Here is a 19,928-nt window from a genome sequence, read left to right as displayed (position 1 = left end):
TTTTAGTAAATCGACCTTATATTCCGACCTCACATTTTATTATAAAATTAATTAATACTCCCTCTGTCCCTTAAAAATATAGGCATTTGAAATGACATGAAAATTAATACACAATTGATAAAGTAAGAGAGAAGATGAGAAATGTAGTTAAAATTTAAAATAACGTTAGTGGATAGTGAGACCCACTATTACTAGTTTTTAATGAGTTGGGACTACTTTCCATAATTGGAAATGAACATTTTTTATGAGATGGACGAAATGGAAAGTACACATATATTTATAGGACGGATGTAGTATATAAACGTATGACTCATATTTAACCAACCTAATCTATATTTTGTCTTTACATTTATGTGAATCAAAATAAATAATCACAATCGAATGAATAGAGTATATCATTACCACAGTTGTAAACTTGTATTAAAACACAACATTGGGTCAAAAAGATGTGTTCGAGTTCAGAGCAATTAATTTCCATAAAGCCAAACATACTTATATTAGTACCTCTTTCACTTTTTGGATATGCTAAGTATATTTTCGCAGTTGTAAATTTGTATTAAAACATAACATGGGGTCAAAAAGACGTCGATATCAGAGCACTTAATTTCCGTAAAGCCAAGCATAATTATATTATAATATTATATGTATGCCTCTTTCACTTTTCCAACCTTACTTTTGTATTCTTTTTAAGCCCACGTTTGATGGAAAGATTTCAGAGTTATGATTTCAAACTAATTAGTTCTGTTAATTTGATGAAAAGTAGGGCTTTCATTAGATATGCACTTTATGCACCACCTTAACATATTTTTAATCCATAAATGAATAAAATTTAAAAATTTAAAGGTCATGTTACAATATACTCAAATCCAAAATCTTCGACCTCGATTGCATTACTACTAGACCAATATACACATTTTTTTACATATTTTAATAGTTTAAATTGTAAATATTAATCATATAATAATATATAATGAGTATTTTCAGGATATTTAATTCCATATTCATCAACGAATGCTAAACCAAAATACTCCCTCCGTCCCGCTTTAGCAGTCCCAGTTGATCAATTTCGGGTGTCCCACTTTAGGAGTCCCGGTTGAACTCGGGGCATAAAAATTGATGTCCACTACATCAATTTATTTATTACATCATTTAAAAGTGGGATCCAACCTCCACTACATCATTTATTTATTACACACTTAAAAGCAAAAAAGTAAAAAAGTTGTTTAAAAGTGGGACCCAACCTCCACTACATCATTTATTTATTACACACTTAAATACCCCTTAAAACATGTGCCCAACTCAACCGGAACTGCTAAAGCGGGACGGAGGGAGTATAACATAGATTCCTTACACACTTAATTAATGTCATTCCCTACTTTCAAGGTTAAGATTAATTATAAGTTATAACAAAGGTTTCTTTCTAGACACCTTCCATATCATTAACAAACTCAACTCATAAGTTATTGATAATAAAATATATAAAAATGTGTACTATATATTTTATTTAATTCATAATTAAATGTTTGATTCCAAGTTTCCAACCAAATCAAATACTAGTACATTTGCTGTTCTTTAGGATGCAAAGTAGCAATGAATTAAAGTTTTCAATGAAAGTGTACAATTCCTGCAACCGATCTTCAAAATATTAACTGCATACACGTGTTGGTTGTGTATCCATACATGAAGTGCATGTCCAAAGCAGCAATGCTTATTTTTTCCAAAATTATTCCTCTACTATGCTTCCTTTTCTTCTTTTGTTTAGAGTCAAGTAACTTAGTAATTTTTTAAACAATAAATCTCATTGGTTTAAACATTTGAGGACTAATATGTTGCACATTAATTGTTCGACTCTGAGGATCTATTGAGAGCATTGTTGACATGTACTCCCTCCGTCCCACTTTGGGAGTCCCAGTTGAGTTCGGCACGAGTTTTAAGAAATGTAAAGGAAAGTTGGTGAAAAAAGATAGTGGAATGTGAGTTCTATTTTTTATATTAGTTTTATAATAAAATGTGAGTGGAAAAAGGTTAGTGGAATGTGAGGCATAATACCATTTATGGAATATTTCAACCGAGACTCCTAAAGTTGGACACCCAAAATTGATAAACCGGGACTCCTAAAGTGAGACGAATGGAGTAAATCTCTGGCAGGGTCCGTTCGTACACAAAATTGGAATTAGAATTAATCTAAAACTAAAATTCTACGGAACTAAATTTAAAGGAATTGAATTATAAATCAATTCTAAACTATTTGTTCAGTAAAAAATAATGTAGTATATGAAATTGAATTTAAAGGAATTATGCACACACATTCATTACAGCCAATGTGTAATATCTGTATTTTTGTATGTTGTGTGTGGGTGTGTGCGTGTGCGCGCTGCATGTTTGTGTTTGTGTGTTATGTTATGTAGTGTGTTAATGTGTCTAATTATATAATTATTTGGAATTTCAATTATCTACTTTTTGATATGTAATTCAAATAGTGGAATTGAGAAAATTTGAATTTGAATTCAATTAATTCCAATTCTAAATATTTTGTAGCATCAAACATCAAATTGCAATTGAAGGCCTCGATCCCAATTCCATAGCATCAATTCTGTAATATCGAACAATGCCTTAGCGTTTTCTTTCTATAGCCTTTAATGTTGAATTGTCCAAAATATAAAGTAACAATAAAGTCTGTATATAAACATTAAAAATCTTAGTATTAATTGTAAATGAAAAGATAAACTCATTAATCTCATAGAGTTATATCTAAACTCAATTTATAATCCCAATTGAAAACAGTTACACACAAACAAAATAACTACGATTAAATCCAAATCTGAAAAATAACGAAAGAATAATTAAACACTTGTTTAAATCTCTATTTTCATTACAAGAGCCTCTCATCATCACTCTTGATTATTCCTTCTATTTTACATCATTTGTTAATTGTGACCAAGATCCTCAAATTTACAAATTATGCAAATTTAATAATTTTGATCATAATCGAATAAGAATTACAAATCATGAAAAATAAAACTATAATGCTATCAACATAGCCAACATATTACGGAATTTAAATTACTTAATAATCATAAATGCTACGTGGGATGACATATCTATCTATACATATATAAAAGACGAGTTTTGACTTTTTAAAAATATTTATAAGTTATTGGGTGAATTTCAATATTTAAAAAATATGTCATAATATAAGAAATAACGTGTCCCCTATAAAGTCTTGACCCCACCAATCCATGAAATTAATTATTCAGTTTTTTAACGTTTTATTCTTCATATTTATAGGTTTTGATTGTAGGAAGTTAATTCCTTTTATTTTAATTATAAGTAGAGGAAGTGAAAGGTTTTAAAAGAAATTAACTTCTAATTTCTACTATAAATATATAGCATTTGATAGCTTATAATCCATACATTTCTATCTTTTTCTCATTACATTCTTTTTTGAACTTTTTGCAGAGATTTGATCAAATTTTAGGTACTCTCTTGACTCTCTATCAATATTAGTTTAATGTGAAGTTCGTTTTCTACAGCATAAATTTTATTATATAATAATAATGTTTGTTTATATTCTCAATTCTTCATATTTAATTTTGTTACTTTAATATTATCTAAATCGTTTAGTTATTTTCTATTATTTATTTGCATGCCTATTTTTTAAATTTGTTGTTATTAAGTGTGTTGTATGTAACACAATAGTCATAAGTTTATCTGAATTTGTCTAATATTAATTTAAAACCTACTTTGTTTACATTATACAACTAATTCTAATATGAGTATTATTTTTTATTATAATGTTATTTATATTTGAGCATTAAATTAATGTTGTAACTACTATAATTGGAATCTTTTGTTATAGGTCATGTGAGTTAGATTCATTTTTTCTTCTTAGAGCTTAATCAAATGTTGTTTCAAATGTCCCCATTCATGTATTGTGAATCAGAGCTCTACAACTTTTTATAATTTGTTATTAAGTATTTTAAATATATGGTATGTTTTAGTTGTATAATTCATAGTTATTTTGTTTACCATCTAAAATCAATATTTTAAATATTTTAATCTGTGTGATACTAGTTAGTATAATAGTATTCTGTCTATATTTAGGGAGTATATAATTGTACATATTTTTGTTGTATTTCTACCAATTGGGATGTGTATTCTCACCAGCAACACGACAAATACTACGTACTTTCCTACCGACAATAAGCTTCTTCATTTCCCTGGCAAATACTTTGTAGGAGTATTAATTTGTTTTTATTTTTTAGGTGAAATTAATTTTGGACAACAACCGACACGTGTCCGACTCATACCTTTCTGGCTAAGTAAACCATGCTGGACATAATCACTATAGTATGTTTAAATTATTCCAAAATTATATGCTGGAGTCAAATAAACGCCATTCTTCTTTTCCTTGCAGGTCGGGTTGAAAACGATATAATTATTATTAAATTTCCCTATCTTGGGACATTTATTTCTTCATACACCAGTCATCTCAAGGTTTTTGAAACAATGATTGTACAGTAATAAGTAGTGAGACATTTTTTATTCGATTATTTTATCTCAGTACAACTTTTTTTTTCATCTCTAAGTAATGATCATGATTTAGACTCAATTAGAACTATCAACTAACTAATCCAATAATTATAAGAGTTTTAACATAATTTATTTACATTATTGATCGGTCCCATGACTTCCATAGGTTGATCTATTCAAATTTTATTTCCAGCTTTTTAAGCAAGGTAGATTGGAGTAACCAATTAACCATTAATATTTCTCATCAAAATTACCAATCTGTCCCGATTTAGAACACAGCAACTAATGTTTTCAATTAAGAGACATCGGTTCTATAACGAATTAATTACACCCCTTTTATCTCACTATAAAATGAAAAAAAATGCACCATATCATCAATAATTCATTTGAATAATGGAGTAGTATTTATTTACATTCTTCAATAATGCTTGATATATTAAACATCGAATCAACATATTTACTAGAAAACCTTCAAGTAAAACCATGTATAGTTATTAATATGTTATATGTACAACACTCATTTTGAAAAGCAAAGTGAAGAATGTTTTATTTAATCAAATTGAACAAACCTCGGTACAACCTACAAAGCAGGGCGTACACTTAACTGCCCTTTATATATACCACCTTCATTTGCTTCCATTTCCATCAAATCAAACAATCTTCTCTCTATCCAAACACCTTTCTCCATCAACAAACATAAAAAAAAATCCACCCAGAAAAATGGAGCAAAATCTACCAATCATAGCAAAGAAATTGTTGAAAATAGTAAAAGTGGTATATTTCATGCTGAGAAAAGGCATTTCAAAGGGGAAGCTATTAGCTGATCTCAGCATGCTGATGAAGCGCGGCAAGATCGCCGGCAAAGCCGCCATCCACAGCCTCATGCCCCACCACCACCGCCCTTCTACCTCGGATCGCCACCTAGAATACGAGTTCAGCTGGGCCAAAACCTCCGCGCACAAGCGGAAGCAGTGCCGCCCCACCGAGGAAGAGCTAATGAAGGCCGCGGTCGAGATGTTCCACAGCGCCACTGCCTCGCCGGCTCTTCCGGGCTTCGGCCCGAGCCCGATGGTGAGGCAGCTGAGGATAACTGACTCACCGTTTCCGTTGAGAAACGATGAAGAAGATAATCACGTAGATGAAGCTGCTGAAGAGTTTATCACAAGATTTTATAAGGATTTGGGGCAGCAAAATTCTCTCTTATTCCTTAAAATTTTGTGATTTTTAGTGTGCGCTGTATTATTGTGCTGTGATTTTTGTAATGACGGTTTTCAATTGAAAAGATATATAAATAAATTTCGACGAAGGGTTGGATTTAGTTACTTTCAACGAATGTATGTTTATCAAAGATATTAAACAAACGACCAATTGACGAACATGAAGCAGAAGCAGAAGCAATGTGGGTCGTCGTCTTCATTCAGAACCTTCCCATGGCTCTCTCGTACGAGATGGGCCGGCTCATACTCAACAAGCAGATGCCACCTTGAAGAGACGCAAAGCCCTACATTGCCAAGATAAACAGCTAATGAGCTCAAAAGATGCTAGTAAACGAACACATCAAAACATTCAGAGGGCCTTGTACAAGCTTTAATCCACTCGGGAAGGCATTCTATGAAGAAAGTTGTTTTAAGACTGTTTGATGAATCAAATATTTGGATCCAAACCCACATCCGATGGCATACGGTACCTCCCAAAATGTGCGATTTCAACTTTCATACCATGTTTCTAGTTTCAAAGTTTGCCAGTTTAGAATGACTAAATACTCATAATAAATCAACTAGATTAAAATGGTTTCGAAAAGTAGTAGTTGCATTGCTGTATATTGGATGACCTGATACATAATGTGTGGAATCTCTGAGCAGAGGTTTTTCCGACCATGAGCATCAAATATCTTCTCCAGACATATATCTTGAAGTGTGACCAAGGTCGTCTCAAGCATGTCAAGACCAGCCTGGTTCACAAAGGTGAAAACAGGAACGACCTGTTGGATGAATAGTTGGAACAATACGCAAACGAACTAAGAGCAGTTATTTTTTCACTACAAAATTTAGCACGTGATGTTCATCAACAACTCGGAAAGAATGACACGATCAATTCGAGATGTATGAAAAAGTTACCTTGATGGAACAGCACATGATGGCGTCTGAGTGATGCCAAAGTGCTTTCAGGACAGTAGACTCCCTTCGCCGCTAGACCTCAGAAGCTCCACTCCCATATGGTTCCTACAAGTTAAAAAGGAAACTTCCATCAGCTTACATGATTTGTACTCGTCTACGCAGTGTATGGGCCATTTCCTCTCTGAAGTATTGAAGATATGGTATCTTACTGTATAATCATTTGAAGCAATAGGAAAATGAGTGTATGATTAATTGGTCAAGAATGCATCAAGAGAGAAAGTATTATACAGAAACACATTAACAATCATATTCTGATATGATTTACCTGTAACTTTGGCAGATCCAACAGGCTAAGGTATGGGCTTCAGGAGTCCCGAGGGGAGACCGAAGACCAGCATTTGGTCCAAGGTGAGCTGAAGAGAGAGCTAGGGCGGCCCTCTGGACAGATGATATGATGCTGCGAACATATTGCCGGGCCATTGATGCAAACAGTTTCTTGCATGTGGCTTTCGAATGCAAACTGGAAAGCAATCGTCGTGACAGATCTCGAAGTGCTGCTGGTGACAGCAAGGTCGTTCGACGGTTTATTGCCTCCTGTTCCAGTTTCTAGAGAAGATGCAAGGTCTAGAGTACGATTTGGACTTGATGCTACCTGTGAAATATTGCAGCCGTTTAGATGTAGAATCCGTATAAAAGCTTCTGAATTTGGAATTTTCAGTTAAAAAGCTATACCAAAACCCTTATTAAGAGACTTCTGACCAAGTGAATATGTAACAACATCGTTACAAGATATGGTTCCAAAGAGTTATCATCAAGCTCATTACTCCAAAATATTGAGTGATGTAACAAGAAAGGGAAATAAACAAACAGAAGGAAAACAGCAACAAAAGAGTACTCACCTTTCCAGAACCAAGGGGAATTATGCAGAAACCAGACGGCAGAAGGGGAGCATTTTCAGCAAAGGCGGCATCAATAGGGGCAAATAAAAGTTCATCATGTGTTCCAACTGCATTTTCACATGCCACCACAGAGCTGCCAAATTCAAGATGCAGACCACAGGTCACAAACTTGCGTTGCAGAACAGCTTTTTGATAAGTACAAAAATGACTTACCATCTAGAACTCTTTTACACAGAAGACTATTCTGGCATTCTAGAATCTGTTTCCCACTAGCATAAGATCACTCTCATTCTTCATGCCATCAATTAGTTCATGCCACAACAGATGTAGTAATAAGTTCTTGTGCTATGAAGTTAGTAAGCACGTGGAAAGGATTAGGGAAGTTAGTAACTTATACCAGTGGGTTTTTGACATTGAACATAAAAATAAGGCAAGAGGGATTGTTCTATCATTACATATCATAGCTAGTAACTGGGCAGGAATCCAATGGGAATATCTACCTGCAAATGGAAGATGTCTCTAACCATCATTGCATCATCAGGCATGTGGCTGACTCCTTCCAACTTAATTACCTCCAGAAGCTATTGGAAAACCAAACAATATGTTCTTATTTAGAGATTTCAACAAAGGCTATTACAATAAATTAGAGTCAGATAAGATAGCAAGAGTTGAGAAGAATAACCCTATGCACTTGCCTCTTCATGCTCGATAGTCTGGGCCAGTTGAAGGATGACTTGACCACCGGAATTTTCAACCCGAGTCCCTAAGAAAGTACATGGACCAATCTTGGTAGCAGATGCTGCAAAGGTATCAATGTTGTCCGCCCATTCCGACCGGTGCTCCCGCAAGAACCTGAGCAGTATCGCAGGTGGCACATTCTGCACACAAGTAAGAAAGAGTTAATCAGAGACTTGATTCTGACAAAATAATAATGAATGCAATAGAATCAATAATTGTAATTTGCTAAAAGAATTATTGGGGCAAGACAAGAAGATCAAGCTTTTAAGTAAAGTACCTGTAAAAGCATTGAAGCTTTGGAACACAAGACGGCATTGAAAATGGAGTTGTACTCATTCGTGAAAGAGATATTAAACCCCATAAGTTTTTGCTAGATTGGAGTTGACAAGAATGGTAACATCGTCCATGCCGTCGTTACTATCAAGGTCCACCCCTCATCGCTGAATCCATTCAGAGCCTCGTTGAATCCCCTGATTGATAATCAGGAAATTGCACACATAAGAAGCCAAAAATAGAAATAAAACCAGACTCGTGAGAAGTAGAATAGTAGGACCTGCTCAACCGATTGCCAAGTGCTTGCAAAGCTGCTGGTCTTCAGCCCCAGTTGCTTATATTAGTTTGCGGAATGTCGTGAGCCATCTGCTTGAGATGATGAAGAGCCTGTGTGGGAGAACAAGAGCACCAGAAGTCATGACATTAGTGACACAAAGGATAGTCGGCCTATCAGTTCTTATTATTGCTCTATTCTCACCGCCATGGTCGTCTTTTGAGCAAGCACCGTCGAAGATTCATAAAGAGGGAGCAGAACCTCAGGTACACTCCATGCCTGGTAAGGAAAGGGGAATAAATGAAATTAGTTGCGTGTTTTCTGTTTGGCACCTATGTTATGCTTATATATGCTAAATATTTAAGAAAGTGATCTTTGTTAGGGGCGTAAGAGAAATCCATGAGTTCCTTTCTAAAACCAATTGGTGATAGGAGGGAACAATGAGACTTATATAGTGATTTCAGTTCTCTTTGTACACCGATGTAGGATAGTTGTAATATATTTTTAGTTTCAATTGCCAACAGCGTAACTCGTATGTATCAGAACAATCCCCAAGGCACAGTGTAGACGTGGCAGATATATTTAGGTACCTCCAAATTCATGTGATCAACGATGTGAATGATCAATCCTCCTCCCTCACAAGGTCTGATCAAGTAACCGCCAGGCAACATCTCTGCCCTGACGAAGTTTTGCACGGGCAGCATGCTAGGACCATTCTGAGTGTTGCTAAGTGATCTTTCACAAACCTTTAGTTTGAATGCGAAACCAACGATACTGTAACCATTAAATTGGTTCAGAATGCATTGTTACATTAGAGATTTTCCTTGAATAAAAAATAGAAGTTATGGTCACCTACCACTAGGCTACCATCATCCATGACCGAAGTATAGCGCAGCAAACAAACATCACGGCCTGGTGCCAAAGTTGTGGGAGCGTATAACTAAAAGTTTCCAATTATAAAAGCCCCATCCGTAAGAAATACAGAAGGAATAGCAAAGGAACACCGTGATTGAAATCACAATTACCTGCATGTACAAAAGTTCAACGGTTCCACCATTGGCAGTAGGCAGCACATTGAGAACATCCACAGCTCGGCAGTTGCTTAACCACGAAGGCCGATCCTTGAGGATTTCTGCAACCTGAAATATACTTTGGTAATCCATTTTTCACTCCACCAAAATCATCACTTAACAAGTTGGATTCTCTACAAAAAAACAGATAACTTTACCCTGGTAGGCTCGAGGCCGACCAGACCACAAGCTCGAGCTGCCACACCAGTGCAACCATGAGAAATAGCAACGATTCCAATGGAATCCGGACCAGGCTACTCGAAATTAATATAAAGTCAATAGGTCAAAACTGCTAATATCCATTAAAATATTCATGCAAACATTATACCCTCCTATTGTAGTAAAATATTCAACTTGTACTAGTGGAGGATTTAAGTACTGTTATTCAAATGATAAACACTTAAGTTTATAATAGGGTTAAAAGACCTTTAAGCCTTCATGAAATTAACCTATGACTCTGTGCACACATGCATAACATATCACACTAAAATGAAGGCCTATAAAGTGTAAAAAATATTAAATCTTGCATATATCAAGACAGAATAAAAAATGCAATAGAGTTGAAGAATAATGAAAGAAGTGTACCTTCATTCCAGGCATTTGAACCCACTCAACAGCAGTTCCAGCTGCCTTTGAAAGAAACTCTGCTAAAGTTTCATCTGCAATGGACAAAAGTCTGTAAATGAACTTTCATAAGACACCCAGAAACACGCACGACAAGGTAAATGGGCTCACATAGCATGATAAAGACATATATACTCCTCCTTCCTCAATCAAGAAAATGACTCAAACAACCATTCCTCCACTACTCCCTTGACTTTTAAATGCTACGCTCGGTGATTTACACTCAATAACATATCCACTGTTCATAACTAACCGAAAACGCACACACAACTGCGTTCAAGACAGACCCTACTCACCCTGCAGGACTAGCATCTCTTGGTGGATGCTGCGGCGTCAAGTGGTGTTGTTGACCACTCGTCACGACTGATTCACCGCTTGTGTCTTTTGTGGAAAGTGCATTCTGCAAGCATAATTGGCTTTATTGAGACCACATTTCGAACTAATCTGCTGCTGAGATTGAAAATATAAGGATGAGTGTGGATTCTCATTCGTATGCTGGCGAAAGTAGCTGTTTTCATACACTAATTGAGATACCTGTTTCTGCAGCCTATCGCTCTCTTCCATCAAGAGCTTATTCACGGCTGCCAGCTTCCTGTTCACACCATGTAGCTGCGAAGCCTCTTTCCTTTGCTTCTTTCTGCATCTGGATTTTCAATATCATCAAGCTTAGAACAAAAGTCTGAAAATACGAGCATAAAACATGACTTCTGATGAGTCCGCGAATTTTTGATGTTTGTAAATGCAGGAAATAAATGAAGATCAACACAGAGATTTTACGTGGTTCGATTTACTGAGGTAAATCTACGTCCACGGGGAGAAATGGGGGCAGGTTTGTATTGCTTGATCTGCGAATTACAGCTTACAACACTGGCCTGCTTTATGATATTCTCTCTAGAGAGCTTATTAGAATTTAACAGAAGAAGAAGAAGAAGATCCCTTATCTATCTGACCTGGGTTCTATTTATATTTCGAACCAAGATCGTGGCATGCAGCATTTATTAGGTAGTGGATGTCGTGGAGATCGTGGCGACCTTGCATGGGTCCACTATCCTGCCTGAGTTAATGACTGCTTGACACCACTAAAATAGATCGTCGGTGTAGCGGAGGTGGAAATCTTGCATGAGTCCACTATCTCCTAGTTCGGTCGAATACTGAGACCGAACTGCTGAAATTATTGCCGAGCAGCTTTTGCCGATCTGAGAGTAGAGCTTGATGCCGACCAGAGAGCAGAGCTTGATTAGTTGGCTTTTACCGAGCTATAGGCTAGGGCCGAACTCTTTGGTTGTGCCGAACTGAACTCTTGGCCGAACTGAACTCTTTCTTGGGCTTTGGGCTAGCCGAGCTGTCCCTGCTATTGGGCTTGTTTATTTCGTACTCCATCACTACCTCCCTCGAAAAAGCGAAGTGAATCACTTCGGCATTCTGGATAAGGATACGGGGGAGGCTGAAGCCGAAGCAGATAAGGAGAAGGAAGCTGAACCTCACCGAGAAGGTGGAGACGAAGCTGGCGAAGTATGATTTCGTCTCCTTTCTCTTAGTTTGGTTTCTTCCTTTATGTAAAATGGCCTTGAAGTAAACTTCTTTGACCGGACTAGGTCCTTGGTCTGATGAAATAAACATCTTTGACCGAACTCGTCTTTGGTCTGATGAAATAAACATCTTTGACCGGACTCGTCTTTGGTCTGATGAAATAAACATCTTTTGACCGGACTCGTCTTTGGTCTGATGAAATAAACATCTTTGTCCGGACTTGGCTTGTCGGTCTGATGAAATAAACATCTTTGTCCGGACTTGGCTTGTCGGTCTGATGAAATAAACATCTTTGACCGGATTCGTCTTTGGTCTGATGAAATAAACATCTTTGACCGGACTCGTCTTTGGTCTGATGAAATAAACATCTTTGACCAGACTCGTCTTTGGTCTGATGAAATAAACATCTTTGACCGGACTCGTCTTTGGTCTGATGAAATAAACATCTTTGACCGGACTCGTCTTTGGTCTGATGAAATAAACATCTTTGACCGGACTCGTCTTTGGTCTGATGAAATAAACATCTTTTGACCGGACTCGTCTTTGGTCTGATGAAATAAACATCTTTGTCCGGACTTGGCTTGTCGGTCTGATGAAATAAACATCTTTGTCCGGACTTGGCTTGTCGGTCTGATGAAATAAACATCTTTGACCGGATTCGTCTTTGGTCTGATGAAATAAACATCTTTGACCGGACTCGTCTTTGGTCTGATGAAATAAACATCTTTGACCAGACTCGTCTTTGGTCTGATGAAATAAACATCTTTGACCGGACTCGTCTTTGGTCTGATGAAATAAACATCTTTGACCGGACTCGTCTTTGGTCTGATGAAATAAACATCTTTGACCGGACTTGGTTTGTGTTCTAATTTGGCGATTTTTGTCGCCGGGATCGAACTTTCCCTTGTCCTAATTCGGCGAGTTTTATCGCGTGGATCGGACTTTCCCAGTTAACCGAAGTGGTCTTATGCAGTAAACCTCTTTGACTAGACATGGTCGTCCTCGGTCTTATGAGGTAAACTGCTTTGACCGAACTTGGTCGTCCTAATTCGGCGAGTTTTATCGCGTGGATTGGACTTTCCCTTGTCCTAATTCAGGCAAGTTTTATCGCGAGAATCGGACTTTTGTTGCAGTTCGTTTCAGACGAAGTGCTTGATTCTTAAGCAGAATTGTGGTCTTGTATCCTCTTTAGAAGCTTTGACACAATCTTTAGCTTGTTGCAGCTCGTTTCGGACGAACTGCTTGTTTAAGCTGAATTGTGGTCTTGTATCTTCTGTAGAAGCTTTGACGCACAATCGTTGGCTTGTTGCAGCTCGTTTCGGACGAACTGCTTGTTTAAGCTGAATTGTGGTCTTGTATCTTCTGTAGAAGCTTTGACACAATCTTTAGCTTGTTGCAGCTCGTTTCGGACGAACTGCTTGTTTAAGCTGAATTGTGGTCTTGTATCTTCTGTAGAAGCTTTGACGCACAATCGTTGGCTTGTTGCAGCTCGTTTCGGACGAACTGCTTGTTTAAGCTGAATTGTGGTCTTGTATCCTCTTTAGAAGCTTTGACACAATCTTTAGCTTGTTGCAGCTCGTTTCGGACGAACTGCTTGTTTAAGCTGAATTGTGGTCTTGTATCTTCTGTAGAAGCTTTGACGCACAATCGTTGGCTTGTTGCAGCTCGTTTCGGACGAACTGCTTGTTTAAGCTGAATTGTGGTCTTGTATCTTCTGTAGAAGCTTTGACACAATCTTTAGCTTGTTGCAGCTCGTTTCGGACGAACTGCTTGTTTAAGCTGAATTGTGGTCTTGTATCTTCTGTAGAAGCTTTGACGCACAATCGTTGGCTTGTTGCAGCTCGTTTCGGACGAACTGCTTGTTTAAGCTGAATTGTGGTCTTGTATCTTCTGTAGAAGCTTTGACGCACAATCGTTGGCTTGTTATGTTCTAAAAAGGGGATTAGCCTTTGAAGAACGAGATACCTCAGTTATATTTGCAAGAGACGACACTCACATAGACAGACACAACGCACGTAGAGACAAGAACAAGTAAAAAACAAAGAAAACACATAAGACTGACTGAACTGTCTCTTACAAATGGAACTTTTTGAGGTTGGAAATATGCCATGCTCGGGGCGTTTATTCTCCTGACTTGAGAGTCAATTTATAAGACCCTTTGCCGAGGACTTCTGACACCCGATATGGAAATTTTTGATGGTGGGTTAGAGTTTGCCCAGCTTTTCTGCTCGGCCAACTTCGTTGTTTCTCAAGATGAGATCTCCCACTTGAAGTTGCAGCTTCTTCACCCTTTGGTTGTAATACCAGGCTACTTGCTCCTTGTACTTGGCTGTTTATATGCAGGCCAGTTCTCTTCTTCGGCAAGATCTGCTGAGAAGAAGTTTAGAGTTCGGAAACTGGGTATGCCGATCTCTACCTGAATTACGGCTTCAGGGACGATTTAGTCTTCCCGGCAGGGAAAGCATCAATGGTCAGGATTACTCCATCATATTGTTGCTCGTCATCGTCTTCGGGATCCTGTTGCCTTTTCGGATTCTGAGGAAAGCAGCTCGTACCCCTCTGCTTTTTGTTTTTTGTTTTTCGGCTGCTTGCTTTGGTATTTTTTTAACGTTCCTGTTTTCACAAGAACATCAATACCTGCAGCCAAATTTCGGCACTCCTCGGTATCGTGACCGTGGGTTTGATGGAAGGAGCAATATGCATCAAGACTTCGGCGTGTGGCCGATTTCGTCATCCGTTTTGGTTTTTCGAACATTTCGGAATGTAGTTCGAAATTTCCGCTCTTGACTTGTTCAATGGTACGAACTGAGCGGGTGGCGTCTCAGGATTGAGACGTGGTCCCAATCTACTTCGTACCGGTGCCCTCTGAATTCTTTCAAAAGGAGTTCGGCGAGGAAGAACATGTCGGGGGTGAGGATTCTCTCGCCTGGAGGACACGTCACTACTGCGGTAGTGACTTTCATGTCTGAAGGAGGAGGGAGAATCCCCCGTTTTCTTCTCCGGCTGCTGGCTTTTTTGCAGGAAGGCTAAGAACTCCTCCTGCTTCTCGGCCAAAAACAGCTTGACAACCTCATTTAAATCGGGCTGCTGGGAAGATTCTGTGCGATGACTCCTGGAGTGGCTTGCTCCTTCGTGAGAACTGGAAGTAGATGTCTCCCGAGGCCGTTTTTCAGACCTGCGAGCTAGACTTACTTCCTCACGGTTGTCACGGACAGAATTATGGGTGTTACGTGATCTGGAATGCATTTTTTTGGTGGAGGAGGATCAAAAACTCGCTTTATCACAAATTTGGTTCTCTGTTTCCCACAGACGGCGCCAGTGATGAGTCCGCGAATTTTTGATGTTTGTAAATGCAGGAAATAAATGAAGATCAACACAGAGATTTTACGTGGTTCGATTTACTGAGGTAAATCTACGTCCACGGGGAGAAATGGGGGCAGGTTTGTATTGCTTGATCTGCGAATTACAGCTTACAACACTGGCCTGCTTTATGATATTCTCTCTAGAGAGCTTATTAGAATTTAACAGAAGAAGAAGAAGAAGATCTCTTATCTATCTGACCTGGGTTCTATTTATATTTCGAACCAAGATCGTGGCATGCAGCATTTATTAGGTAGTGGATGTCGTGGAGATCGTGGCGACCTTGCATGGGTCCACTATCCTGCCTGAGTTAATGACTGCTTGACACCACTAAAATAGATCGTCGGTGTAGCGGAGGTGGAAATCTTGCATGAGTCCACTATCTCCTAGTTCGGTCGAATACTGAGACCGAACTGCTGAAATTATTGCCGAGCAGCTTTTGCCGATCTGAGAGTAGAGCTTGATGCCGACCAGAGAGCAGAGCTTGATTAGTTGGCTTTTACCGAGCTATAGGCTAGGGCCGAACTCTTTGGTTGTGCCGAACTGAACTCTTGGCCGAACTGAACTCTTTCTTGGGCTTTGGGCTAGCCGAGCTGTCCCTGCTATTGGGCTTGTTTATTTCGTACTCCATCAACTTCAAATTGAATATTCAAAATTCACATTAAAGTTTCATAAATTATAGAGTAAATATACACTAGAAAACGACAACAACAACAACAAATGCTTCTTACCTTCTATTTTGAAACCAAACTTTTATTTGCTTACGCTCGATGTTGGATAAGATGGGGCATTCACGAATCAGCTGTTGGTGCCGCGTTGAGCTCGGCTTTGGACAGTTGTGATACAACCTCTCGAGGGCTTCAACCTGCTCTGGCGTGTAACGTACATACTTGCCGTTGTCCAAAGCCGCCGCTGCAGCTGCCTTACTCTCCTTGCAAGACATTTCCATCTCTCCTATCTCAACACAATCACAGCCTCAAAGATCCCAGAAAAGTCACCAGCTCTGAAATTTCAATACGATTTTTTTCAGTCACAAAATTGCTCAAACACAAGAGAGACAATTTCCCAGCCTCTCAAACACAAAACTATAAAGATTGTTACAGAGATTTCTTGTTCGCGGCAAACAAGATTTCAACAAAAACGGGAAGAATAAATCAGACATCCAGGCATCCACCGCGCATGCCTCCAATCCCACAAAATTTCCCCTATAATCACAATTCAAAGAATTTCAAACAACAAGATTCCTTCATGCAAAGATCGGAGCTTTCAGTCTTGAATACTCCACTAAAAATGACAAGTTTTAGCAATCAAACGAATCCCCCATGTATACTATCATATGTACAGTTGGCAAGATGGATCTGAGGGATGACATGTAACTGAAAAAGGGGGAATATGGAAGGGGAAAAGCAGAGTGATTTCACATACTCCTATTTCAAAGAATTTTTGGACTGTGGGAGTTCGTTATGTATAAGATGTGTGTGAGTTACTTCCTAGATACTCTTGACTAAATTGTCTTTACTTTATCAAAAAAATGTTTAACTTCTTAAATGGAGTGTTTATTTTGAATTAGGATTAATAATTATGTTAGAATTCATGTTTACATATTTCAAAATATTTTATTTAAAAAAGCACTACCTTTCCATGATACAAATATAAGACTTCCTTTCATCAAGATCTAAATGAGACATTTCATTTGACACAATAGTTAAAGAAAAAAAAATGTTTAATTAGTTCAATGAGCATGTACTAGAGTAGATGGGAGAAGATATGAGATAAAATAAAGTAAAAAAAAAGAATAAATATTCCTAACATTTACCAAAAACTAATGGCAATGACATTTAATTAGTCTCAAGAAATTAAACCTCTTTATATAATTAATATCAAGTAATTAAATCTCCCATTTAAATTAGACTCAAATTAATTAAATCTGATTTAATTAGTGTGAAGTAATATTATAAATTTCTTAGAGCGACATGGAACTAAGATGCTTATCCCCAATAAGATATGTGATAAAATTTCGATTGAGTATTACGAAATGTATTATATGAAATTTATATCCAAACACGTTAAGTGCGAATGCACGTATAAATACCGAAAAATGTCATTTTTAAATTTTCTTTAAAATTCGCACTTTTATTTTATTTTTTCAAGTTGTTGTCTTATCATAAATAATTTATTTTACAATGTCTATTATGTTAAAATAAATTAATTGAATATGGGTACTACAAGGGAGCTTACCTTCCAAGCACGTGGATGTTCAAATAAGGTGAATTAAGGAAAGAACTTAGACTACTTTGTCAAACTATTAACATGAGAATTTAGTAAGATTATACTCCCCGGTTTCCAAAGAGGATGTACTTTGGGTTCGACACGAGTTTTAATGTAAAATTGGTAAAGTAAGAGAGATATAAAGAGAAAAAGTAATTAAAGTATTGTTAGTGGAGAATGAGTCTTACCTCATTAGAGAGAAAAGATTTTTCAAAATTACAAAGTGCATATTCTTATGGGACGTACTAAAAAGGAAAAAAATGCGTATTATTATGGGACGGAGGGAGTACCTCTTTAAAGAAAAGCCCAATGCGTTATTATCATGCCGTTATTATCATGGCTCGACAATTATTCTCAAATATATATGTATATTTTGACACATACCATGTACTTAGCCTATATATATTTCTAAATGTGCATGCTGAGTTGTTGAAAAGAGTATTGGGTAAAGTTTCCATGCACATGCTGAGTTATGAATCTCAAAGGCGCATGTGTCCATACACATGTGCTCGCATTCAAATTGTTTTCTATGCCCTGAGCAGTTATTGCCATGAATTGTGATTTATTTGATGTAGGGATTTCATACTCGAGTCCAGTGGATCGAGTACTTAGCATTTAATATTCCATTTTCTTTATGATCCATAACTGAGTGCTCGTTCTTGGCAACAACCATTTTCTTATTACGGTTGACTGAAAATCATGTTTCTAGCATTTCTCATTAATAGATTTTTGCTTTTTTACAATAAACTCTACAATCAACCTTTAACCCGATTTGAGAAGAAGTAATAATAATACATTGTGTTTGCTTGTGCATTTATAAGACGTTTCTCAAACATTTAAATGTATAAAAAACAAACAAGTCTAATTCTATGCAATGCTTTGCAAAAGAAAAATAAAATGTCACACCCTAGATAACCTTTGACTGCCTATCAAGAAAGGTTGTTGTGTCAGTCCACATGTTTATGTCGCCTTTAGAAAATAAACGACACTGGTGTGGTATAGTATCGAACGGATCTAACAGTTGAGATAAGTCTTTCTTGCTATTTACTGAAAGACGAGGTCTCGGTGATTGTTATTTCTTAATCATTGTTGACATAACATTGAGCATACGATATTGGTTATAAACTACTTTGACTTATCAATAGGTAAATATTTTTCGTAACCCAAGAATTTTGGGTAGTTGTGATCAATGTTTAGAGGTCCTAATATTATTACTGCAACGAATCGTGCGCTAGGTGAGTTGACCTAGATAATATCTTCAAGAGATGTTCGAAATAAATATATACCACCGAGAAACCCGACCGGTTGGAATTTAGTTCATAAATGATAAATATATTTTTCGAACAAAACCGCTCTGGGAAAAAGATGTTAATTAATTAATGTCAGCAGCGTACTCAAATGAATTAATGTATATTTATATATTAAGCGCCGAAAATAATATACTATATTAAGAGGAATGATATGTTGCACATCTTATATGAGCTCCTTATGTCACCAATCTCTTTTGGCGCACATTTAGTATTGTTTGTTTCGATTTATATATTTAGTTTGATTCTAATACATTAAAAAATGTTATTGAAAATTTTAATTTCATAAAATTAAAAAAAAATCAAAGCATGATTTGTTATTTTATTAATTTATTTAAAATTATAGAGAAAATGAGAAAATCGAGTTTGATTTTTATGAATTTTGTGAAATAAAAAATTTTAATAATATTTTTTAATATATTAAAATTAAACTAAATATATAAATCGAAACGAACAACACTAAACGTGCGTCAAATGAGAGTGACACATAAGGAGCTCACATAAAGTATGTAGCATATCATTTCTCACTATATTAAAGAGGAAAGCCAAGAATACTCAATTTCGGATTGGACGAAAATTAATATTAATATTATTAATTATATTACTAAAATTTGATTTTTATGAATATTAAAAATCAGCCATTTTCTTTACTAAATGCCCATCACATCATTCCGTTAGTTTTAAAAATTGGTCTATATATGTTTGTTAGGCCATAATCCCACTCTATTGCCCAACCAATTACAATAAAATGTGGGAGCTAGTATTTATTTCTCTCTCGTGAAACACCACATTGCTCTGAGAAAGTGAAAAAAAAAAGTTGTTCAAAAAGCTAGAGGCACAAGGTCACTAATCCGTGACTTCCCAGTTTGAAAATTTTGAATATATAAAACGGTTTAACTGTATCTTATCTGTACTAACAAAAAAGTAGTTGATGC

General features: G+C 36.7%; 1 protein-coding gene and 1 pseudogene across 1 annotated transcript; one reads left to right on the top strand and one right to left on the bottom strand.

Moving 5' to 3' along the window:
- The first annotated feature begins 5,253 nt into the window (after positions 1-5,253).
- LOC121810430 lies at positions 5,254-5,754 on the top strand. Its single transcript, XM_042211199.1, has one exon. The coding sequence runs from the start codon at positions 5,254-5,256 to the stop codon at positions 5,752-5,754; it is 501 nt and encodes a 166-aa protein (XP_042067133.1).
- A 111-nt stretch (positions 5,755-5,865) lies between these two features.
- LOC121811131 lies at positions 5,866-16,367 on the bottom strand (annotated as a pseudogene).
- Positions 16,368-19,928: the final 3,561 nt, after the last annotated feature.

This window comes from Salvia splendens, chromosome 7 (assembly GCF_004379255.2).
Source record: "Salvia splendens isolate huo1 chromosome 7, SspV2, whole genome shotgun sequence".
NCBI lineage: Eukaryota > Viridiplantae > Streptophyta > Magnoliopsida > Lamiales > Lamiaceae > Salvia > Salvia splendens.
The sequence above is the reverse complement of the archived record's forward strand: the minus strand, read 5'-3'. Positions and strand labels throughout refer to the sequence as shown.

Coding starts and splice junctions, on each gene's coding strand:
- LOC121810430 (XM_042211199.1), top strand. CDS start 5,254: ATGGAGCAAAATCTACCAATCATAGCAAAGAAATTGTTGAAAATAGTA.